Consider the following 21,677-nt stretch of genomic DNA (forward strand, 5'->3'; position numbering starts at 1 on the left):
ATCTACAGGCTAACTCCTTGGGAATACACATGAAGAACAATGAAAACAGGTTTCTCACCATCCAGGAGCTAAAGCACAAGAAAGGCAGGAAAACAAAATAAAATCGTTATTTCTAGACTGAAACTAAATCCTCAGTGTCCACTCATTGGTATCTCTATGCCAAGAAAGACAGATAGAAATGAACACAGGGGTAACTGTATATACACACCTACACATACACACAGCCTCTGTCTCTGTCTTTCTGTCTCTCTCTAGCTCTGTTCTCTGAGATGCTCTGAGAGCAGCAACACACCACAGCAATGAGTTCTGACTCATGTCAATTTCTGAAAAATAGGTTTGACCAAAAGGACCTTGAGACCCTTGAAGAAATAGCTAACTCCAGGACAAGACAGAAAATGCAATGAGGCAGCTCAGCACTGGCTGCTCTTCCACAGGACAGAGGTGTGATTTCCAGAACTCACATGGTGGCTCACAGCCTTCTGTCACTCTAGTCCCAAGAGACCCAATGTCCTTTTCTGGCTTCTGTAGGTGCTATTTGTACATGGTACACAGACATACATTTGGGCAAACATGTAAATACATTGTACACAGAAAATAAAAATAATCTTAGGGGAGGAGGAATGGGAAAATATACTCAGAATGTATGAGAGAAGAATAAAAATAAAAAATAAAAAATAGCCAGGCAGGGCAGTAGTGGTACACACCTTTAATCCCAGCACTTGGGAGGCAGAGGCAAGCTGATCTCTGAGTTCGAGGCCAGCCTGGTCTACAGAGTGAGTTCCAGGACAGCCAGGGCTACACAGAGAAACCCTGTCTCAAAAACCAAAACAAAAATAAATAAATACGTAATCTCAAGAAAACTGGCCAAGGCAGAACTAAACTAGCAGCAGAGAAGTGGAGTGAAAAAGGCGATAGGCAGCACGTGCACTGCTGTGTCCTGCTGCAATAAACCATGGACTAGGCAGAGCCATTCTCCATGTGAACTCAGCACTCAGAAAGCACACACATGGATTATCACAAGTTCAAGACCAGCCTGGTCTATGTAGTGAGTTCCCAGTCAGCTTAGGCTACATAATGAGATCTTGTCTCAAAAAAACAAGGACAACAACAAAAACTAAATGAAAAAAACTTGTGCTGGTGACTGGGGAGACATGATGGAGCAAGCATGTCAGAGTGCTGATGAGTGGAGGAACTGCCTGCAGAATAATGTGGCATTTGCAGAAAACTTACTAACTCATCAAAAAGGGAAAGAGGACCTGGGTTGGAAACTTAGTTTTAAGTGAGGAGGAAATGTTTGTCTTCCCAACTTTAGGACTTTCCAATCACAATGACATACCTCATTGAGCCATCTCAAAAGCATCCCCAGTGTGACTAGACACAGAACTGCATGGAGACAAGACCTGAGTGCTATCAAAGGCAAGATTCTTGCAAAGCAAACTCTAACTAGACAGATTTGTCTGTTTTGCTTTTTCTTTTTTTTTTTTCTTTTTTTTTTTTTTTTGAGACATGGTTTCTCTGTGTAACCCTGACCATTCTGGAACTTGCTTTGTAGACAAGGCTAGTCTCAAACTCACCTGTCTCTGCCTCCCCAGTGCTGGGATTAAAGGCATGTGCCACACCTTCTGGCATGACAGATCATCTTTAATCACGACCACAGTCACCCTTAATCTTGAATTCAGAGTCCATATTCACTTCAGACATCATGAGACCCCACCAGACAGAACACTGACATGACCATAACTTGCAACTTGTACATGGCTGTGTCCCATACCTCTCCTCTTGAAGAGTCCTTACTCGGAGACGAAGAGGAAGAATGAGGTGCAGCCACCAAACAAGTAGCACCAGTGGCTGCTGCAGCTGGAGGAAGTTCTTCATTCCCTGGACGTCGGTTCCAGCTGGGGTCACTCATGGGCCGCCGCACAGAAGATACTATATCAGAGCTTCTGCTTCGAACCAGTCTCTCAGGGTAAGAGTGCCTCTGCTTGAATGCCTCCATTTCAGCTGCAGTTAAAACGTGAGAAGCAAAGTTGGGCAACCTGGCTTCATTTCCTCCCACTGCACCTTCCAGGATTGGAGGATCCGGAGGTGGATGTGAGGGCCGAGCATAGTGAACCTTCGGCCTTACCACAGCAGAGGCCCCTGTAACACAAAAAAGAAGCTTTGCAGAAGACAGAACTAGTCAACAAAAGTCTACATCTCTTGCTTCTGTTTATGACAGAGTCCAAAAGTTCATACCATAAGCTTACCTTCATGTGAGGACAGTGGATCAAACATGGCAAGCAGAGTCTCTGACTGAGAGGGAGGGGAGGTCAGCTGGTGAGCGCCTACAACAAGAAGGCACACCATGAGATCAAGCCAGATGCAGACAGCATTCCAGATAATGAAGAAAGCACTGAGACTCTTCCACAGTTTTCTCTCTTAATCAATTAAAACTTGAGAAGCATACTAGTAATAAATATCAGATTCTGATTACCCCATCTTGCGTGTAGGGATTTTACTCCGTTTAGAGGGAGCAGCATCCAGATGCTTATTACCCAATGGACAGATACTATTATGGTTACTGAGAAGAAGGCTACCAGGAGACCTCACTCATGTCTTAAGTAATGACTCAGCTTCTCTAAGACTCACTTCTCCCACCATAAAAACAAGCAATACTATCTAAAGAAGAGGTGAAGAACTGTAGAATTTGAAAGTCTAATATTGCTTTCAGCAAATGTCTTGATTTTAAAAAGAATCCATGAGTGAAATGAATATATAATGTCATTAAATTAACTCTAATTTCTAAATGTACTATTTTAGACTACAGAACTCCCACTCTCAAAGATACCCCTAAGCATGTCTTAACACAACTAGAAATATTAAAATAGGTTAAGTATACAGTGACTAAAACTTTCTCCATTCGTGAATTTCCTTATGACAGATTTCTAGAAGTAGTTCTAACTGAACCAAATTTAGAATATGAACATTTAAATCCCCAAGTACACACTAACAAGTTATGCCTAAGAGCTATACTAATGGATCAAACACCAGCAGTAATGACCTTCATTATTCTTGCTTTGTGGCTATGTTTTTATATTACTTACTTTTATTTTGTGTTTATGTGTTTCACCTACATGTATATCTATCTGTGTACCATATGCATGTATATCTGTGTACCATATGCATGCAGTACCCATGGAGGCCAGAGGAGGACGTTGGGTCCTCTCAGAACTGGAGCCAGAGACAGTTGTGAGCTGCCATGTGGGTGCTGACCGTCTAATCTAGTTCCTCTGGAAGAGCAGACTGAACCATTTCCCCAGCCCCACTTTGTTATATAGAATTTTGTTTTTGTTGTTTCGGGTTTTTTTTCCCCTCTTTTTTCTTTCTTTTTTGTTTTTTTGGATAAGGACTCACTATGTATCCCTGACTGACCTGGAACTATGTAGACCAAGCAAATCTCAAACTCATAGATATTCCCCTGCCTCCACCTCCTGAGTGCTGATATGATACAATCACCTTAAAAAGCCATCCTCACTCCCACAACTTACCATGGGCTATATCATCCATATCTGGACTAGTTACAGAATCTTTACCCCCAAAATCAGAGCTGCACTCAGATCTCAGGTCTTCAATCTTATTGGGAATATCCTCTGATGTAGCACTTATACCTTTGAAAAATACAGCAAAAATATGTAAGTAAATAAATAAACTGCAAGAAGAACAAAGTAGTTACACAAAATTCCATGAATGTTGGAGAAATTCCTTTTCAAACTATCTACACATGTGAGATGCTGAGTGCTGTCAAGTTACCAATATTGTTCAAATACACTTATCTTGCTTTATACAATATCATCAGAATTATGTGCTAAACCTAAATATTGTACCAAAAGCTACCAAAAATATCAAGAGCTGAAAGAGGAACAATTTGTCAATTATTTCAACAGGCTGTAAAAGCCACACATTAAGTTCTCAAAGATTATGGAGGCATAAAATTAATTTTGTTCCCTGGGGACTACTGAGAACTTAAATAACATATCTCGTGGGGATGGAGATACAGCTCAGATAGAGCACATGACTAACATGTCCCGAGTTCTGTACCATACCATAAAACAGCAACAAAACCCAGCATCTCTTTGGTAACACTTTATAAACAAAAAAGGGGATGCCTTCAAATTCCTAGTCCTTAAAACAAGACAGACATACCGGACACAACACTGAGGCCTGGTGTGCTGGGGCGGGAACTGACCTCCCTGACATCCGTATCATCAGACGTACTGCCCAGTCCAGAACAGCTCTCCAGCTCTTGGAGGCGCTCTTCCTGCTTTAAATCTGGAGCCTCTGAACAGAAAACAGAAGAGTCACCTAGCAAGTCTGTGAACATGCAAAATTTCAGCCTTTGTGACTTAGATATATAAGCTATTGGGAAATAAAGAGATTTATAAGTCTAAGCTACTTAGCAAAGCTAGTTAGATCACAGTTTAAAGAAGGCAAAGTTATGATTTCCTCCTGATATACATACTAGTTTGTAATATACAGATGACAACTATTTCTAGACTACTCTTAAAACAAAAGCACATTCTTGGTTAACACATAAACTAAACAACAGGAGCACAGAATAGTATATAACACTGTATCAACTCTCTAAATCTCAATATTTTCAAAAGCACTTAAAATGGACATGATGGCAGGGAAATTTCAGCACTCAACAGGCAGAGGCAGGTGGATCTCTGTAAGTTTGAGGCCAGAATGAAATACACTGGCAGTTCTAGGAACAGCCTGAGCTACATGATGAGATCCTGTCTCAAACCATCCCCAAAAAGAAAGAAAGGAAAATAATTTCTTTTCTTAATAATTTATCTACTAACTGTTTGAGATGAGGATCTTACTGTATAGCACTAGCTAATATTACATGTATGTGCCATCAAATTAATTCTCTTTTAAGAGACTGGAGAGATGGCTCACTGGTTAAGAATACTTGGTGTTTTTACAGAAGACCTGGGTTCAGTTCAAAGCACCCACATGGTAGCTCACAAATGACTGTAACTCCAGTCCTAGGAGATCTGATGCTCTCTCCTGGCCTCTGCAGACACTGCACACATGCTATGCGCATATATACATAAACACAAACACTCAAACAGAAAATAAAAATTATAAATTAGTGCAGGAGAGATAGCTCAACGGTAAAGAGTGTCTGCTGGTCCTCAGAGGATGGGGTTCAGTTCCCAGCACCCACATCAGGTGGCTCACAATTGCCCTTAACCAGACTTCACCCCCATGAGACTCACTAACTTCTTCTGCAGTCCATGTGCACCTGCCTTTACATAAGCACACACCCATATAAGCATACAATTTAAAAAGAAAATTGTTTTTATCTCAAAAAGATTAATATAATAAACAATCAAACTTTCAGACATCTCTTAAAATGGAAAAGTTATTCCCAGGGAAAATTTTACATTTATTGTGTCTGTGTGTGCATGTTTCTCTCCTTCTGAAGATTAAACTCAAGTCCTCAGCTTGGCTGTAAGCACCTTTATTCACTAGGCTATCTCACTGGCCTGGCCATCCAGGGATAACATCCAGGGATGTTGACTAGGAACTCAAATGTGTAGTCTAAGCTGGGCTGCTACTCTCATTCTGGGATAATATGGTAAAAGATATTGAACACATCATAAACACAAAACTCAGTTTCAAACAATTACTTCAAATATAATTTAACACAGACTCAGAAAACATTTGCTATGTTGTTATTGTCATCATTAGTTTTGTTCTTTCTTTTTTCCTCCTTTCCTTCCTTTCCCTTCCTTCCTTCCCTTTTTCCTTCCTTCTTTCTTTCCTTTTTTCCCTCCCTCCCTCCCTTCCTCCCTCCCTCCTCCCTTCCTTCCTTCCTTCCATCCTTCTTTTTGAAACAGGGTTCCTTTGTGCAGCCCCGGCTGTCCAGAAACTCTGTGGACCTCTAACTCCAAGATCTGCCTGGCTCTTCCTCGTGGAAGTGCTAGGATTTAAGACCTGCGCCATCACCCAACAGCACTTGCTTTTAATCAATGCTGACAAACAATACATTTTCCTTGATAGATAGAAACTGTTATAATTTTCTACTTGAAATTTTTAACAGTATGATTGCCTGATATTTGCCATATCTATATTGAGTCATCAGGTGCTGTGGTAAATGTCTGAGAGTCTAGTACTTAGAGACTGAGGTAGAAGGATTTTAAGTTCAAAGTCAGCCAGGGCCAGACCCTGTCTCAAAAAACAAAACAGAAAAACATAAATGTATATCATTTGGCAAAATATACCTACTATCAAAATTAAGACACCTTGCATGTTAAAGTTCTATCCAAAGGACAAAGCAAACCACGACAGCATACTAACCTGAGTCACTTGGCAATACCTCTACGCTCCAAGCTTCACTTGTGGTCTCCGATATGGTAGAGCCAGTGCAAGGGTCAAGGAGAACTGACCCTGAACCTGGAAGGCACAGCAAACTGCCCAACACGTTCTCTGCTGCTGCCCCTGTACAGCCAGTGAGAGAATAGTGTTAGAAAGAAAGCAAAGAAGAGAGAGCCTTTTAACACTGAGAAAGTGACAGAGGTAGGGATCACTTCATTTAAGCACAAAACTAAAAACACAAAGTTGCCAGTTGGAGACACTGGCACAACCTCTTCTTCTTTCATTATTTTGTTTTAAATATTTAGTTTATATGTGTGCCTGAGGTATGTGCACTATGTACATGTAGGAGCTGGAGCAGATCAGAAGAGGCATCAAATACCCTGGAACTAGAGTTACAGACAGCTGTAAGTCACCATGTAGGTCCTAGGAACTGAACTTGGATTCTCTCCTCTGCAAGAGCAGTAAGTGTAGTTAGTTAGTGCTCACATCTGTAAGCCATCTCTACAGTTCCACAACCTCCTTTTCATTAAGTTCCTCCTGCTTAACTCTATGTCTCCACAGGGAAAACACATCTTTAGGTCCACGTCAACTTGGTGTTTTTAAAGATTTGTTTACTTATGAGTGCTCTATCTGCATGTACATCCGCACACCAGAAGAGGGCATCCGATCACATTATGCATGGTTGTGAGCCACCATGTGGTTGCTAGGAATTAAACTCAGGACCTCTGGAAGACCAGACAGTGTTCTTAACTGCTAAGCCATCTCTTCAGGCCCTCATGCCAATTTATTTTCACCAAGGTTTCTCAGCAAATCTTATCTATGTCCTTGATATCTTTTTTTTTTTTTTACCTTTATAAAATTTATAGTCCTACAGGGACTATAAAACTCCAGAAAATATAACCACAGAAAGTTATACTAGGCAAATATGTTTTCTTCCAGTGTAATAGCCACAAATTCAAAGCATTAAATACATTTGTAAGAGACTACATGGTTCCTTCATAGCACTCAGCCAACTGCAAATACTGCTTGTGGCCAAGAACAATACTGCTTTGGCAAGTGGAAAAAAGTAGTGGAAAACCAACTGAAAAATCTCTATGCACTACTAAAAAACACATGGAATGAAATATTATTATATACCTGTGTTTAACAGAGTCAAGATGAAAAGAGACGGCTCAGCAGTTAAAAACTGGCTCCTTTTCCAGAGACCTGGGTTTAACTCTCAGCAATTACATAACAGTCACAAGTAGCTATAACTCCAGTGCCAGAGGCTCCAACACTCTCTTCTGGCCTCTGCAGCTACTGCATACAAGTGGTGCACAGACACATATGCTGGCAAGCATCCAAACACATAACAAATAAAGACAAAGAAAAATACTCCAGATGGGAATTCTATACTACATTTGATTCAACCTAATGAAAGAGTAAGTCCAGCCGGGTGGTGGTGGCGCACGCCTTTAATCCCAGCACTTGGGAGGCAGAGGCAGGTGGATTTCTGAGTTCGAGGCCAGCCTGGTCTACAGAGTGAGTTCCAGGACAGCCAGGGCTACACAGAGAAACCCTGTCTCGAAAAACCTAAAAAAAAAAAAAAAAGAAAAAGAAAAAGAAAGAGTAAGTCCATTTCAGGTCATGAAAAAGTTTGAAGAATAGTTACAAGTAAAAACTACCTTTTACAGATATAATATTAAACAAACTGCAAATAAGGGCTAGAGAGATGGTACTTATTTCACTTGCAGAGAACCTGGGTTCAGTTACAGCACCCACATGGTGACTCACAAATGTCTGTGATGCTAATTTCAGGGATCCAATGCCCTCTTTTGACTTCTGCAGATACCAGGTACATATGTGGTGCACATATACTAATGCAATCAAGCATACACATGGAATAGAAATAAAACCTGAAAAGTAAGAAGAATATCTGGAACTGGTCTAAGCATGAAGGGGACAGCAGAAGAATAAGAAAACAAAACTGGCCATGTGTGCCTAGCTGCTAAAACTTAGGGCCAGGTAGAATGAGTTCCTACTATTCCCTGTTGTCTTTGGTTGATATTTTCCATAAAAAGAAAATGGAGATGGTAATTATATGGGTGTATGAAATATTCTATAAATGGTGAATTCTGAATGTCATAGCACAATAAACCGACATTTAATAAAAGGAAAACCAAGCCGGGCAGTGGTGGCGCATGCCTTTAATCCCAGCACTTGGGAGGCAGAGGCAGGCGGATTTCTGAGTTCAGGGCCAGCCTGGTCTACAGAGTGAGTTCCAGGACAGCCAGGACTACACAGAAAAACCCTGTCTCGAAAACAAACAAACAAAAAACCAAACAAACAAAAAAGGAAAACCTGGTTATCCTTTGTGACTGAGTTAAGACTTGCAGAGATGAATTCATTCCGCTGTTTCCTATGGTTCTCTGGTGCTGGAGGACTCTTAGAGCATTGTACATGCACGGCTAGTGCTCTACCAATAGCTACACCTTACATCTCTAGCTCTCAATTTAAAGATCTTTAGTATTCTACTAGTCCATGTTTTTTTTTTTTTTAAGATTTATTTATTTATTTTATGTATATGAGTACACTGTAGCTATCTTTGAATACATCAGAAGAGGGCATCAGATCCCATTACAGATGGTTGTGAGCCACCATGTGGTTGCTGGGAATTGAACTCAGGACCTCTGGAAGAGCAGTCAGTGCTCTTAACCACTGAGCCATTTCTCCAGCCCCTAGTCCATGTTTTATGGCTACAATCTGTGAAGCCATTTCATTTTAAGGTATGGTTTTTAGCCTCAAGAAGAAAATGAGCTCCCTACAAACTGAGAACATATACTATGCTCCAAAGAGAAGACTTGACAGTAAACTAACTCAAGACTCATCTGTCTTTTCTTCTTGTTTTGTTTTGTTTTGTTTTGTGAGACATGGTTTCTTTGTGCAGCCCTGGCTGTCCTGGAACTCTCTCTGTAGACCAGGCTGGCTGTGAACTCACAGAGTCCCTGTCTCTTCCCACCAAGGGCTGGATTAATCTGGCCTTCTTTTATTTGGCTGTTTGGTTTTTGTCTGTTTTTGTTTTTAACAGTGTGTGTATGTGCATGTGCATACCATGGCACACATGGTGGTCAGAGGACAACTTATGGAGGACAGCTCTCCTTCCCTGTAGAGATCCTAGCTAGCAAAGTTAGGTCATGAGACTCAGCAACCAGTGCCTTTGCCAGCTCAGCCATCTGAACAACCTTAGTTTTTCTCCTTTTTAAAGAAGGTAGAAAGTGAGGAGACTAACACAGAAGATAACACATAACTATTTAGGTCAAGTACTCAAATGTCCTGTTCCATATGGACACCAGCTTCCTAGGCTAGAGCCACCCCCACACCCCCATGAAGAATGAACAGATGTAACAACTAAACAGCTATTCCCGCCTACAGGCCTTCAACACCAGTTACCTGCAATCTCTTGCAGACGATCCTCATCAACATTCGGGTCAAAGTCACTTCCCAGGACATCGGTGCTCCAGGTCTCACTCACCGTCTCAGATATGTCCCTGTCATCTGTTAGTCCCATCATGTCACGAATCTCAAACTTCCGCAGTTTATCATCAAGATTATCTTGTGTTGTAGCTATCAAAAACAAATTTAAGCACTTTACAAATAGTGGCACAGCTGCAACTTACGGTTAACCTGACAAAATTCAGTCTTTAAACTTCAGGTTATTTTATCATTAATAAGCACATAGTTCCAGCCTGCTCCCCACTGATTAATTAACCCCAGTTAAGATTAGGAAGAGACTCTCCCCAACCTACACCTAACCACTGCTGAAAGGAGACAGAGGTACCCAGTCTAAATGAGAAAAATTAACCCAGACAGGAAGGTGAAGGTAAATGTCTGGGGTACCTTACTGGATCTCATCATCGTGTTAACAATTAGGTGGTAAACCCATATGTAAACTATTTCACTTGGCAATAGCTCGAGTGTGCATTCTAGAGTTTTCTTTCTTTCCTAGACCAACTTTCTACAACTTGCTTTGTGTATATGATGTGCACACAGACACAGAAGGCAGAAGCAAACTTCAAGGATTGTCCTGTCTCTGGCCCAGTGCTGAGGTTATAGGTACACATGGCCATGCCTGGCTTTGACACCATGCTAGACATGCAAACCAAAGCACTCATGCTTGCAGAGCAAGCACTCTTACCCACTGAGCTTCAACCCAGCCCCATAATTCATTCTTGTCAATTTCCTTTTTGTAAAATTTTGATTTGGTTTTTGGTGTTGGTGTTTTCGTTTATAAGACAAGGCCTTAAAATAGCATAGGATCCTCCCACTTCACCTCCCATCTCAATGATAGGATTACAAGCTTAGGTCCATATCTAGCTCTCAATTCGCTTGCTTTTTTCTCTTCCTCCCTCTCCCTCTCCCCCTCCCCCTGTCTCTGACTCTGTCTCTGACTCTGTCTCTGACTCTGTCTCTGTCTCTGTCTCTGTCTCTGTCTCTCTCTTTTTAAAGATAAGGTCTCTATATAGTCCAAGCTAGCTGAGTGCTAGGATGAAAGGTATGCACCACCATGCCCAGGCTTCAATTCACCCTCTTTTTAGATTTAATTATTTCATTATTTTATCTATATAAATGCCTTGCCTGCATGTATATGTATGTATACCACATGCATGTCTGGTGTCTACAGAGCCTATATAAGCTGTCATGAGGGTGCTGGGATTGAACCAGGGTACTGTACAAGAGCAGTAAGTCCTCTTGATAGTAAGATTTAACCATTTTCCATTAGATTGAAACATTCTATTCTGCAGGAAATCTCTAAACAGGAGGTAACTCAAAATAGCTTTAGGAAGTTCCTGAGACTGATCAGATTCACTGGACCCCTCCCTCCATGCCAGAGTAAACAGTAAACATGCAGGTCCTCTCAGATGAATGGAGCTAAGAAAAGCCAAGCTGCAAAGAAGAATCTGGGACCAAACCAGCTGCCTGGCAGCAGCACAAACCAGCTGAGCTGCCTGGGAGAGTTTTACACCAAGTCACTTGGAAAGGACACTCTGTAACCTGTTGAGCAGCACACAGTGTGCTCCAGGCTCCCAGCTTTGTGAATTGTCAACCATGCTAGAGTAGGCTTTATGTAGCTGTCTTTGTGTCATTTGTGCTCCTGTAAGTAACCGCAATAAAAGTCATGGTTTACCATGGACTTTGGTCTATGGTAGGCTCCCTGTGTGGGATGAATAGATGATTGTAGTGTCTTTGTGGGAAAAGTTTTGTCACAACAAAAGACTGAGAGCCAACTTCCAGCCTATGATTCACTTAACTAAACAGTTCACATGTGAAGGCTGTCAACTCCTACACTGGAATCACCCAGAACACCTGTCAAAGATGTGATTTTCACTCAACCTTGGTTGTATGCTAATTTCAGGTTTCTCTGTTATGTGCAATAAATTTAATATTAATTGATAAGCTGAAAATGGAGCCAATAAGGCAATAATTCTATACAAACTACACATTCCAGTAGCAACACTTTTTCTTTTCAATAATATATATCTAAGATGGCTTGGAAAATAGATTGTTTTCAAGCTTCCTAGGTAATTTTCATATACACTAAAGTCTATGAATCAAACTTAGCTGTGTACGTGTGCCCTAACTAGAAGTTTTTGTTTGTTAGGGTTTATGTACAGTGTTCATGTGTGTGTAAGCAAGAGGTCAGAGAGCTCCAGGGATCCACCTGTCTTTGCCTCTTCATCTCTCCATGTTTCCATTCCTCCCATCCCATCACCCATCAGTCAGCTAAGTTTAAAGGTGTGCACATGTCCAGCTTCTTATGTAATTGTTGTGGATCCAAACTTGGGCCCTCATACTTTGTGGCAATTTACATGTGTGCGTGCATGCATGCATGTATACATGTATACACTGGTGCCATGGTGCATGTGTCGAGCTCAGGGGACAACATATAGGAGTTGGCTCTCTTCTTCTATTAGGTGGTTCCAAGGATCAAACTCAGATCATCAGACTTGGGGGCTTTTAACCATTTGCATATTGTTCTTTCCATAAACTAAGTTCTTGAGCCCTTAGTAGTTATTATTGTACCTCATAAAAAAATATTACAGAATTTAAAATAACTCATACTGCTGTGTGTAATTTCAGCCCAAATAATACATTTACCAACTAAACACCCTTTAAAAACTGAAGGAGCTATGAATAAATGCAACTTTAATGGTCATTAATCAACTTAATTACTTTCCCAAACATAGTCCACTGACAAGCAGACAGACGACTTTCCTGGAGTCGGGCACATTCTTTTCTTCCTGTACAGCTGTGTTCACCACCACTTTACCTTGCTCGTGTTCCAACAGCTGCAGTGCTTCAACTCCATTACTCCCAGAAGGGCCTGCCCCAAGTTCAGATACAGACTCTCCTTCCAGGTCGAGAGAAGACACTGAATTGGAACGATTGGAAGGACCTAGAGAAATGTTTATCCTGTCAGCAATCTTCTTTAAAAATTCATTAGTTACCATGTAATATTTCATACCATGAAAATAGTGTTTATTTCTCTTCTGGTTTTGTTCTGTTCTGTTTTGAAACAAGGTCTCACTATATAGCCCAGACTAATCTTACACTCTCAAGTCTTCTACCTCAGCATTCTGAATCCTGCAATTACAGATATGTGCCATCATGCGTGATTTAAGCTGCTTTTAATATTGTATTCCTTTAAAATATAAATGCCTCTGAACCAACAGCTCTGCCTCTAAAAATTTATCTTTAAAAAACTAATAAGAAAAATAACCTAAAGTTGCTTGTTGAAGAACTACTATAATACTTTAAAAGTACAGTACTTTGTGTGCTCATGTGCAGTAAAGAGTGACAGGCAAGGCCTGGACATGCAGAACAATGCCAGCAGGTTCATGGACCTGTATGTTCCCTGGAAATGTCCTGCAAATGACCAACTCATTAGTGCCAAGGGCCATATGTCCATCCAGATGAATGCAGCCAAGGTTAGGTTTAATGGCCAGTTTAAAACCTATGCCATCTGCGTGCCATTGGCAGAACAAGCAAGTCAGACAATTCTTTTGTTTCTTTGTCATGTTTTTTTTTGAGACAGCTTCTCTGTGTAACCTTGTCTGTCTTGGAACTCAATTCTGTAGACAAGCTGGCCTGCAACTCAGAGATGCACCTGCCTCTGTTGCTCAGGTAACAAAATTGCTATGGTCACCACACCTATAATCTTAGCACTTGGGAAACAGAGATAGGAGAATCTCTGTTAAGTGCAAGTCCAGTCTGGTCTACTTAGTGAATTCTGGGCCAGCCAGAGCTGCACAGTAACACCTTGTCTCAAAATAAACAAAAAAATACATAAAAATAAAAGCATGTTATTTAAAAACACAAAATATAAAGGGAATGTTAATGACACAACATAAAGAGGTTACAAACATCATAAACTTGACTTTGCTATAAATAATCAAATATTAACTGTTAAAAGAATAGTGAAATTACAGGTGAGCTTATTTCTTTTCCACATTTTCTAGATTGAACATATATTATTCAGGATTTTCTGAAAGGTTAAAGAGAATATTTATGTCTTTTTTTAAAAGTTAGTAAACTTGAACTTTTTTCATAAAACAAATTGCCCTAATATATGGAATGACAAACTCTTAACTTCACAATCTGGTTTAAGAGTTTCCTTTTTTAAAATTTTTCCCACCACTACTGAAGATTAAGTGTAGGGATGCCAGGCAAACACTGTACCAACTGCATCCCACCATCCTGTGCCTTTTTTATCCTAGTGTCCTGATTCATAAAGGCATGTGTGAGTGTGTGGACAATGGAACACATTACAGTAAGAACATATACACAACATCCTGAAACGCCAGTAGACCATTCTCCCCAATTACACATGCATGCCATCCTTCTAAAGGAGCTCTATAAGCTTGTACAGGTCCCAAGACTGAGACACACTACTTGCTGCTACTCAGTTAACACTGAATGAAGACATGTCTTGTCATTTTATAGGGCAAACAGCCTCTTGCAATCTTAATTTTATTCAGGAAACAGTCTTACAGCCACATTAAAGCTCATTATGGGAAATTTCATTATTCTCCTTAGTGAGAGACAGGGGTGGCTTAACTATAATTTATAAGGCTCCTTTAAAGAACACAGAACAACTTCAATCACACACTCCCTGAATGAAGTAACCCTTCACCTTCAGATATGCCTTCCAGATTATCACTGCAGAGGGAAAAGCGCAAGGTTTTATCAGGTTTACCGTGGAGTTTGTTTTCATCAACAGGGACATCTCCTTGTCCTCCATCCGAAAGCTGCATGTTTAGAACCTGAAAAAATTAAAATAAAAATCTGACATAGTCCAAATGAAAGACTACTGAGAGTAAAATAAATTACAAAAGTGCTAGTTTAAGTTCTTCTTTGTTATTTTTAATGAAAATCCATCTGTATGGTCTACCAAGCTTTCAAATAAACTCAGAACAAAGTCTATGTTTGAAGCTAACTCAAACGATGCCTTTCCAGTCTCCCCCCCAGGGCCAGCAGCAGCTAGCACCACACGGGGAGGCAGGAGGCAGGACAAAGCCATAAGAAGACTGGTGTTTCTGTTGGGTCAGTACAGCTGCCCCAGTCTGTTCTCTCAGGCTGAGTTACAGTGTTAAGAATCTGACAGAATCCTTTTGTTTGTTCAGCCCAGGCTAGCCCTGAATTCTTGATCCCTGCCTCCATCTCCTAGTGCTAGGGTTACAGGTGTAAGCCACCACATACAACAGTTATAAACTGTGACTTCTTTTCAAGCTAGCAATGAACTTAAAAAAATAATAATAATAACCCATCAGTCACTGAATGTAAGTTGTTTCTAAGGCACCAAGGTGGTTCAACGCATAAGAAAGACACTTGCCTCTAAGCTAAATGACCTAAGATCAATTCCCAATAACAAAAATGTGCGGAGCATGTACACATGTACACGTACACACACACACACACACACACACACACACACACACACACACACGACCCATAAGTCATTCTCTACAATCAAAGAGTCAAGATTTCTTCTCATGATAGCTCTAACCTTATACTCTTAACAAATTCTTAAAAATGATTTTGCCTCCAACTCTCAGCCCCCATGCATACACCTTCTCTCTCTTTCTCTCTTTTATTCTATTTTTGAGGCACAGTCTCATTGCCCAAGCTGCCTTAGAAACCTATGCAGATCAAGTTGACCCTGAGCATGCACTCTCCCTGCCTCTCCCTCCCAAGTACTAGGATTAAAGGTGTGTACCACTATGGCCAGCTTTACAGTCTCTCTTATTTTTCCCTTTGAAGTTTAAAAAAATTAATAAATTAGGTGTATATGGTGGTGGCAGGGTACACAGGTGTGCATGCAGATGTCTAGAAAATCCAGAAGAGGGTGCTAGATCCCCTGGAGCTATTAGCAGATGAGCCATCTGATGTGGGTGATCAGAACAGTCCTCTATACAAACAGTACGTGTATCCCCAACCCTCCAGCCCCGAGACAGGTTTTCTTTCTGTAGCCTTGGCTATCCTAAAACTTGATCTATAGACCAAGCTGTTCTTGAAAATAACAAAAATCTAGCTGATTCTGCCTCCTGAGCGCTGGAATTAAAGGTATAAGCTGCCACCAACAATATGCTGTCATAGTCCCCTGACCTCATTCTTTAAAAAAAAAAAAAAAAAAAAAAAACCTGGGCTAGAGAAAGCTCAGTTAGAAGCACTTGTTGCTCTTTCAGAGAACATGAGTTTGATTCCCAACACCTGTATGATGGCTTACAACCATCTGTAACTCCAGGTTCAGGGGACCCAACGGACCCCCTAGTCACCAAGCAATCATGTGGTGCATATAGAAACACAGGCAAAACACTCATATACATAAAATAATCTTTTAAAAAATTTTAAAAGCTGGAGGAATGGGTTAGTGGCTAAAAGCACTAATTCCTCTTCCAGAAGACTCAGGTTCAATTCCAAGCTTACAACTGTTTGTAACTCCAGTTCCAGGGAATCCAACACCCTCACACAGACATAACCACAGACAAAACACCAATACACATATAATTAATTAACTAATCAATAATTAAAGTTTGCTTTCCTAATTTTTCATTTATCTCTTCCATTTCCCCCGAAACATACAACATAAAGTATACATTAGAAAATTTTGACTCTAAACAGGAATACTACTACTCTACCACCAGATGAAAATAAACAAAACATTTCTACAGTTGCTAGAGAAGTCTTACCAATTTCTATGCCACAATGCCAATACCTATCTCCTATTGCTACTAGAACAATTGCACGTTGTTCTACCAACTTCAGTATAGCTGTAAGTATTAAAGTGAAGGCCCGCCTCCATAACTGATCACAGAGACTTAACATTTGATGGTTTATTGAATAGACTTATGGAAAATTGTGGGACAGGAAACAACTCACTGTTAGAGTGTTTGCTAAGCACGTGAAAATCTCGGTTTAATTGCCAGCACCAATGACCAATGTATCTTAGCACTCAGGTGGACTCAGAAGGAGCAAAAGCTCATGGTTTATATATATATATATTTTACATATATATATGTGTAAAATTTCAGTCCAGCTTCAGACACCTAAGAGCCTATTAGAGAGGAAGGAAAGGGAAAGGAGGGAGAGAAATAAAGAAAAATGAATTGGTATAACCTGAGTGTGTGAGCTCTGCAAAGGTACATGTGGTCAAATGCTAACCCACAAAGTGATAGCATAGATGGGATTAGTGCCCTCACATCAGCCCATGCACCTTCTCCACATCACAAGAGCGCCATAAGAGGGTGACTCTATGACCCAGGAATCAAACCCTAGCGAGACACCAAACATGCCTTCATCTTGGACTTCTCAGCCCCCAGAACAATCAGAAATAAATTTCTGTTACTTATAAATCACTAGTATATTTTTAATATTATTATAAGCCTCTATGTTGGGTGTAGTGGCATATACTTACAACCCCAGTACTTGGGAGTTAGAGGCAGAAGACCAGAGTTCAAGGCAAGCCATGGCTACAAGACTCAGTATCAAAACACAAAATAAAACAAAGCAACACGATTAAGCAAACAAACAAGACTCCTCCAAAATAAAAGATAAACCTCTAGGATTTTGTTATATTGACCTTACCAGACTGAGCTATGGACAGTGACTGAAAGCACGTGGTTTCTAGCTAGGTAGTTAGCTAGCATCTCTCCTTTACCTTTTCCAGAAATAGGGTGATACTATGTAGACCATGCTGGCCTAAAACTAGCTATGCTGCCACACTCTTCTCACCTCAGCCTCCCTCCCACATGTTGAGCTCACAGGTATGAACTATCACTCTGGACTTAACTGGACTTATCAATCTGGACTTATCACTTCTTCACAATGATAGGTGCAAGTCAAATGTAGCAATACAAGTCGGATTTGGTGGTACCTGCCTTTACTCTCAACTCTTAGGAGACGGAGAAAAGTGGATCTTTGTGAGTTCAAGGCCAGTCTGGCCTACAGAGTAAGTTCCAGGACAGCCAGGGCTATGTAGTGAGACCTTGTCTCAAAATAAAAAACTAAAAGTTAAAAACATGTACTATTAGACACATACCTCATTTTCTGACATCATCCCTGGAGTAAGCTGAGGACCTGTCCCTAAGGAAATGACCAGCACCTCTTCTGGCTGTACCTCCTGGATGGTTTCTTGAGATGACCCTTCATGGTCCATATGTAGGTCCATTAGCATATTACTTCGGCTTCTGCTCCGAGTTGCTAACAAATAAAATAAGAGAAAAAGTCACAATGAAAAAAACAGCACACTGAATACAAAAATGTGTTTTCTGTTAATGATGAACATTGTGCATGCATAAAAGACAATGGTGAAAATACAGCAAAAAAATTCAGACAAAACAAACACTAGGTCTCCCTAGTCACTTTCCTGAAGACAATACAGTCTCTCCTTCAAAACTGACCAGTAAAGGGCTAGTGAATTGGCTCAGCAGTTAAGAGCCCTTGCTGCTCTTGCAGAGGACCTGAGTTCAATTCTCATCAAGCACATACTAGCTTATAGCTGTATTTAACTCCAGTCCCAGGGAATCTGACACCCTCTTCTGCCCACAACAGGCACCAGGCATACATATGATGCACAGATGTATATGCAGGCAAAACACTCATACACATAGTGCTCTACTTTCACTAGAAAGGAAGGCTACACCTGACCACAGCTGTGATGCAAGAAACATTCTAGCCAATCACAAGTTCAGGGACAACAAAAGCACTACCTCGTTTCTCAAGGTTTCGATAAGACACTTAAACTTCCTATAGAAGTTTTATCTGCCAGAAGTCTCCTATTCTAATAAACAAACTTGTAAGTGTAAAAACTGTCACGTGGAAGGAAACCTAGTAAACAATGACATGGCGTGCTTGTCTTATTTCTGTATGATAGTGTTGTACTGTGTAGCACAGAGAAGCCTGGATCCACTACCCTGCCTCCCCTTCTGGATACTGAGATGACAGACTTCCACCATCACACCTAGCAAAGTAATTACAGAATTTCTGGCAAAACCAAGGAGTTTCTGAAAGCATATTTCTTCCTTCTGAAAATTAGTAACCCTTTCCAGAGACACAGGGACATTGCTTTATGTTAAAGTGAGATACTCTCTGCCTTACTAAAATACGGAGTCAGACTGATGTCTCAGCAGTAAATGCACTTGCTGCCATGCCTGGTGGCCTGAGTTCATTTCCCAGAACCTACTTGGTAGAAAAGAAAACTGACCCCAAAATATTGTCATCTGACCTTGACCTGTGCTTGTTGGCGCAAGCGTACACAAAATATTTTTTAAAAACTCACCTATCTTTTCCCCTACCATGAATACATATTTTTCCTTTTTCTATTTCTTTAGCATGTGGGTACACCATAGCATGCCTGTGTACATAGAGCATGGCTTGTGGGAGTCAGTTCTCTTCTTCTACCATGTGAACTCCAGGGATCAAACTCAAATTGGCAGATTTGGCATCAAGTTCTTTACCCTCTGAGCCATCTTTCCAGCCCTACAATATTCATTTTTTCAACTAATTTATTATATACATTTAAAAATTATCTCTCTGTATGTAAATCTGGCCATCCATCCGTCTCCCTGTGGCTCTGGGGAATGCTCCAGGGCCTGCTCACATGGCCACTCTACCACTGAGCTATCTCAGCTGCATCCTATATACATCTTTTCATAAATTTTGAATAATGAAATTTACAATTTTGGGGGAACAAAGTGTTTTAGTGTTCTGGGAGAAGCTTCCCCTTTCTCTCACAGAGCAATCAAATTCAGTACAACTGTATACTAAGTAGAAATTCTCTGATGGTACAATACAGTCAAAAGTGAAGACATAAAACAAAACATTCAGCATTGACAGAAGCGACCTGCATGCTGGACAAGCTGACTTCTGTGAAGACAAATGCAGAGATATAAACGTCTTCATTTACAAAGCTGTAGATATGTACATTATCACTTTTAGTCTACAGTCACATCATCACACAATTCCCAAAAACCTGAGGCAGGCCCAGGCCATCTTTATGCTTCCCTTCCCATCTTCTACTGCAACTCACGGCCAACCTCAAAAGCAGCTCTGTGCACTTCGAAAACTTGAAAGTTATAATTTACAAAAATGCAAGTGATCAAATTTCACATAGCAACTTAGAGAAAGCAAAAGCAGCATGCAGAGAGAGCACACCTGTGAATATTTCTAGCGCACAATACGGAGGAAAAGGAGAATGGCCTACTACCCACCAAATGGGGTTACTAGAGGAATATGAGCAGTAAGATTGGCGGCTGAAGAATCCCAGGCAGTGATGGCCGCTAACTGTTGTCCTGGGTTGCAAAAATATTAAATAGAAAGAAAATCAACCCTCTGAACATTGGAAACATTGTTTAAATCATGAAATTAAATGCAATCACATGACCATACAAAACACTGGACAGACATTTGAAATTTCTCCCCATTACACCCATCTCTAATATTCAAGTGACAGAAAAAAAGAAAAAAAAAAAAAACCTAATGTACAACAGTGAAGGGGGGGTGATCTGTCAAAAATAGTGGGTTTTCATGTTAACAAATTATAACTAGTCTACAATATTAAAAAAAAAATCACTAAACATAAAACATCATTTTTTAATCAAAAGAAGTTTGGTTTTGGGGGGGTGGGTTTTTTTTTTTTTTGCAATACGGTATTTTATTTTATTTTATTTTATTTGCTTGTTGGTTGGTTGGTTTTCCATGCAAGGTTTCTCTGTACGGCCCTGGCTGTCCTGGAACTCAATCTGCAAACCAGGCTGGCCTAACTCAGAGATTTGACTGCCTCTGCCTCTGTAGAATGCCGGGATCTACCACCCAGCCCTATTTTGAATTATAAATCTGACATTTTGGGATAGTGAAGAAAGCTAAAGACCTGATGATATCATATTCCTGTTGCTATAAATCCATATTATGCTAAATGGAAAACACTGATTTCAAGAAACTATGTTTGTAAAAAAAAAAAAAAATCAGTTAACTGAAATTAAAATGAAATCCTCTTCCTTAAAATGTGTAAAGTTGAGCAGCAGTGTGACTCAATGGCAGAGTACTTTATATCTGAAACTGCCTAGGAGTAACTAACCTGAGAACATTAAGGCTTGTATTACTGTTCTTTGCATCCCCAGCATCTAACATAAGTACAAAACAATGATCATACCACGTTGGATGTTTGTGTGGATTAAATGAGACATTTGTAAAAAAGGTTTAATTAGTGCCTAGTACAGGCTACATGATCAATCTTCGCATGCAGGTAGATAGGTTACAAATACTCAGTGAGTAAAGCTTAATTAAATAAAATTATTTCTTTTAAAAAGCAGGGTCTAATATAACCCAAGCTAGCCAAGAACTACCCAAGGCTGACCTTAAACTCTGATCACCCACCTCCACTGTCTGGATGCTGGTATTACAGTCCTGTGCCATAACACTTGGTCTACGCAGTGCTGGAAGCTGAGCCCAGGGCTTCATACATACTAGACAAATACTCTACCTATGGATTACACCCCTATCTTTGAAGACACAGTATTTAAAAGCTCCAGTAGGGAAGCTTTTTCCATTACCTATAGGTAGCCGGTTCTTTTTGTTGGCTGGAGTGGTTGCTGGAGACATCTGAGGAGTGCTGTAGGGAGTCATGTCTAAGCTGCTGCTCTTCCCTGGCTTAGCCTGGGGCAGGTTTGCCAACAAATTGTCAAGAGCCAATCTATCTTCTTTCAGTTGATCTCCAGACATTACACTCTTCATAAAATTTACCTGGTAAAAGGAAAAGACATTATCTAGTAAAATCA

At 40.4% G+C, this 21,677-nt stretch overlaps 1 protein-coding gene across 9 annotated transcripts in view; it reads right to left on the reverse strand.

The window, feature by feature from the left end:
• Positions 1–21,677, reverse strand: part of Gapvd1 (GTPase activating protein and VPS9 domains 1) — a 76,754-nt gene that overhangs the window by 24,657 nt on the left and 30,420 nt on the right. For 4 of the 9 annotated variants that reach the window (XM_076928566.1, XM_034493971.2, XM_034493976.2 and 1 more), the window contains exons 6-16: positions 21,453–21,642; positions 20,112–20,192; positions 17,942–18,102; positions 14,537–14,666; positions 12,674–12,799; positions 9,796–9,969; positions 6,349–6,489; positions 4,183–4,317; positions 3,528–3,647; positions 2,247–2,324; positions 1,772–2,139 (exon numbers count right to left, since the gene is read on the reverse strand). In XM_076928566.1, coding sequence (XP_076784681.1) covers positions 1,772–2,139; positions 2,247–2,324; positions 3,528–3,647; positions 4,183–4,317; positions 6,349–6,489; positions 9,796–9,969; positions 12,674–12,799; positions 14,537–14,666; positions 17,942–18,102; positions 20,112–20,192; positions 21,453–21,642 — 1,704 coding nt within the window. The remainder of the gene's footprint in view (positions 1–1,771; positions 2,140–2,246; positions 2,325–3,527; positions 3,648–4,182; positions 4,318–6,348; positions 6,490–9,795; positions 9,970–12,673; positions 12,800–14,536; positions 14,667–17,941; positions 18,103–20,111; positions 20,193–21,452; positions 21,643–21,677) is intronic. The other 5 variants (XM_034493977.2, XM_034493979.2, XM_034493978.2 and 2 more) reach the window with 3 other exon arrangements.

The sequence above is a fragment of the Arvicanthis niloticus genome, chromosome 2 (genome assembly GCF_011762505.2).
Source record: "Arvicanthis niloticus isolate mArvNil1 chromosome 2, mArvNil1.pat.X, whole genome shotgun sequence".
Lineage (NCBI taxonomy): Eukaryota > Metazoa > Chordata > Mammalia > Rodentia > Muridae > Arvicanthis > Arvicanthis niloticus.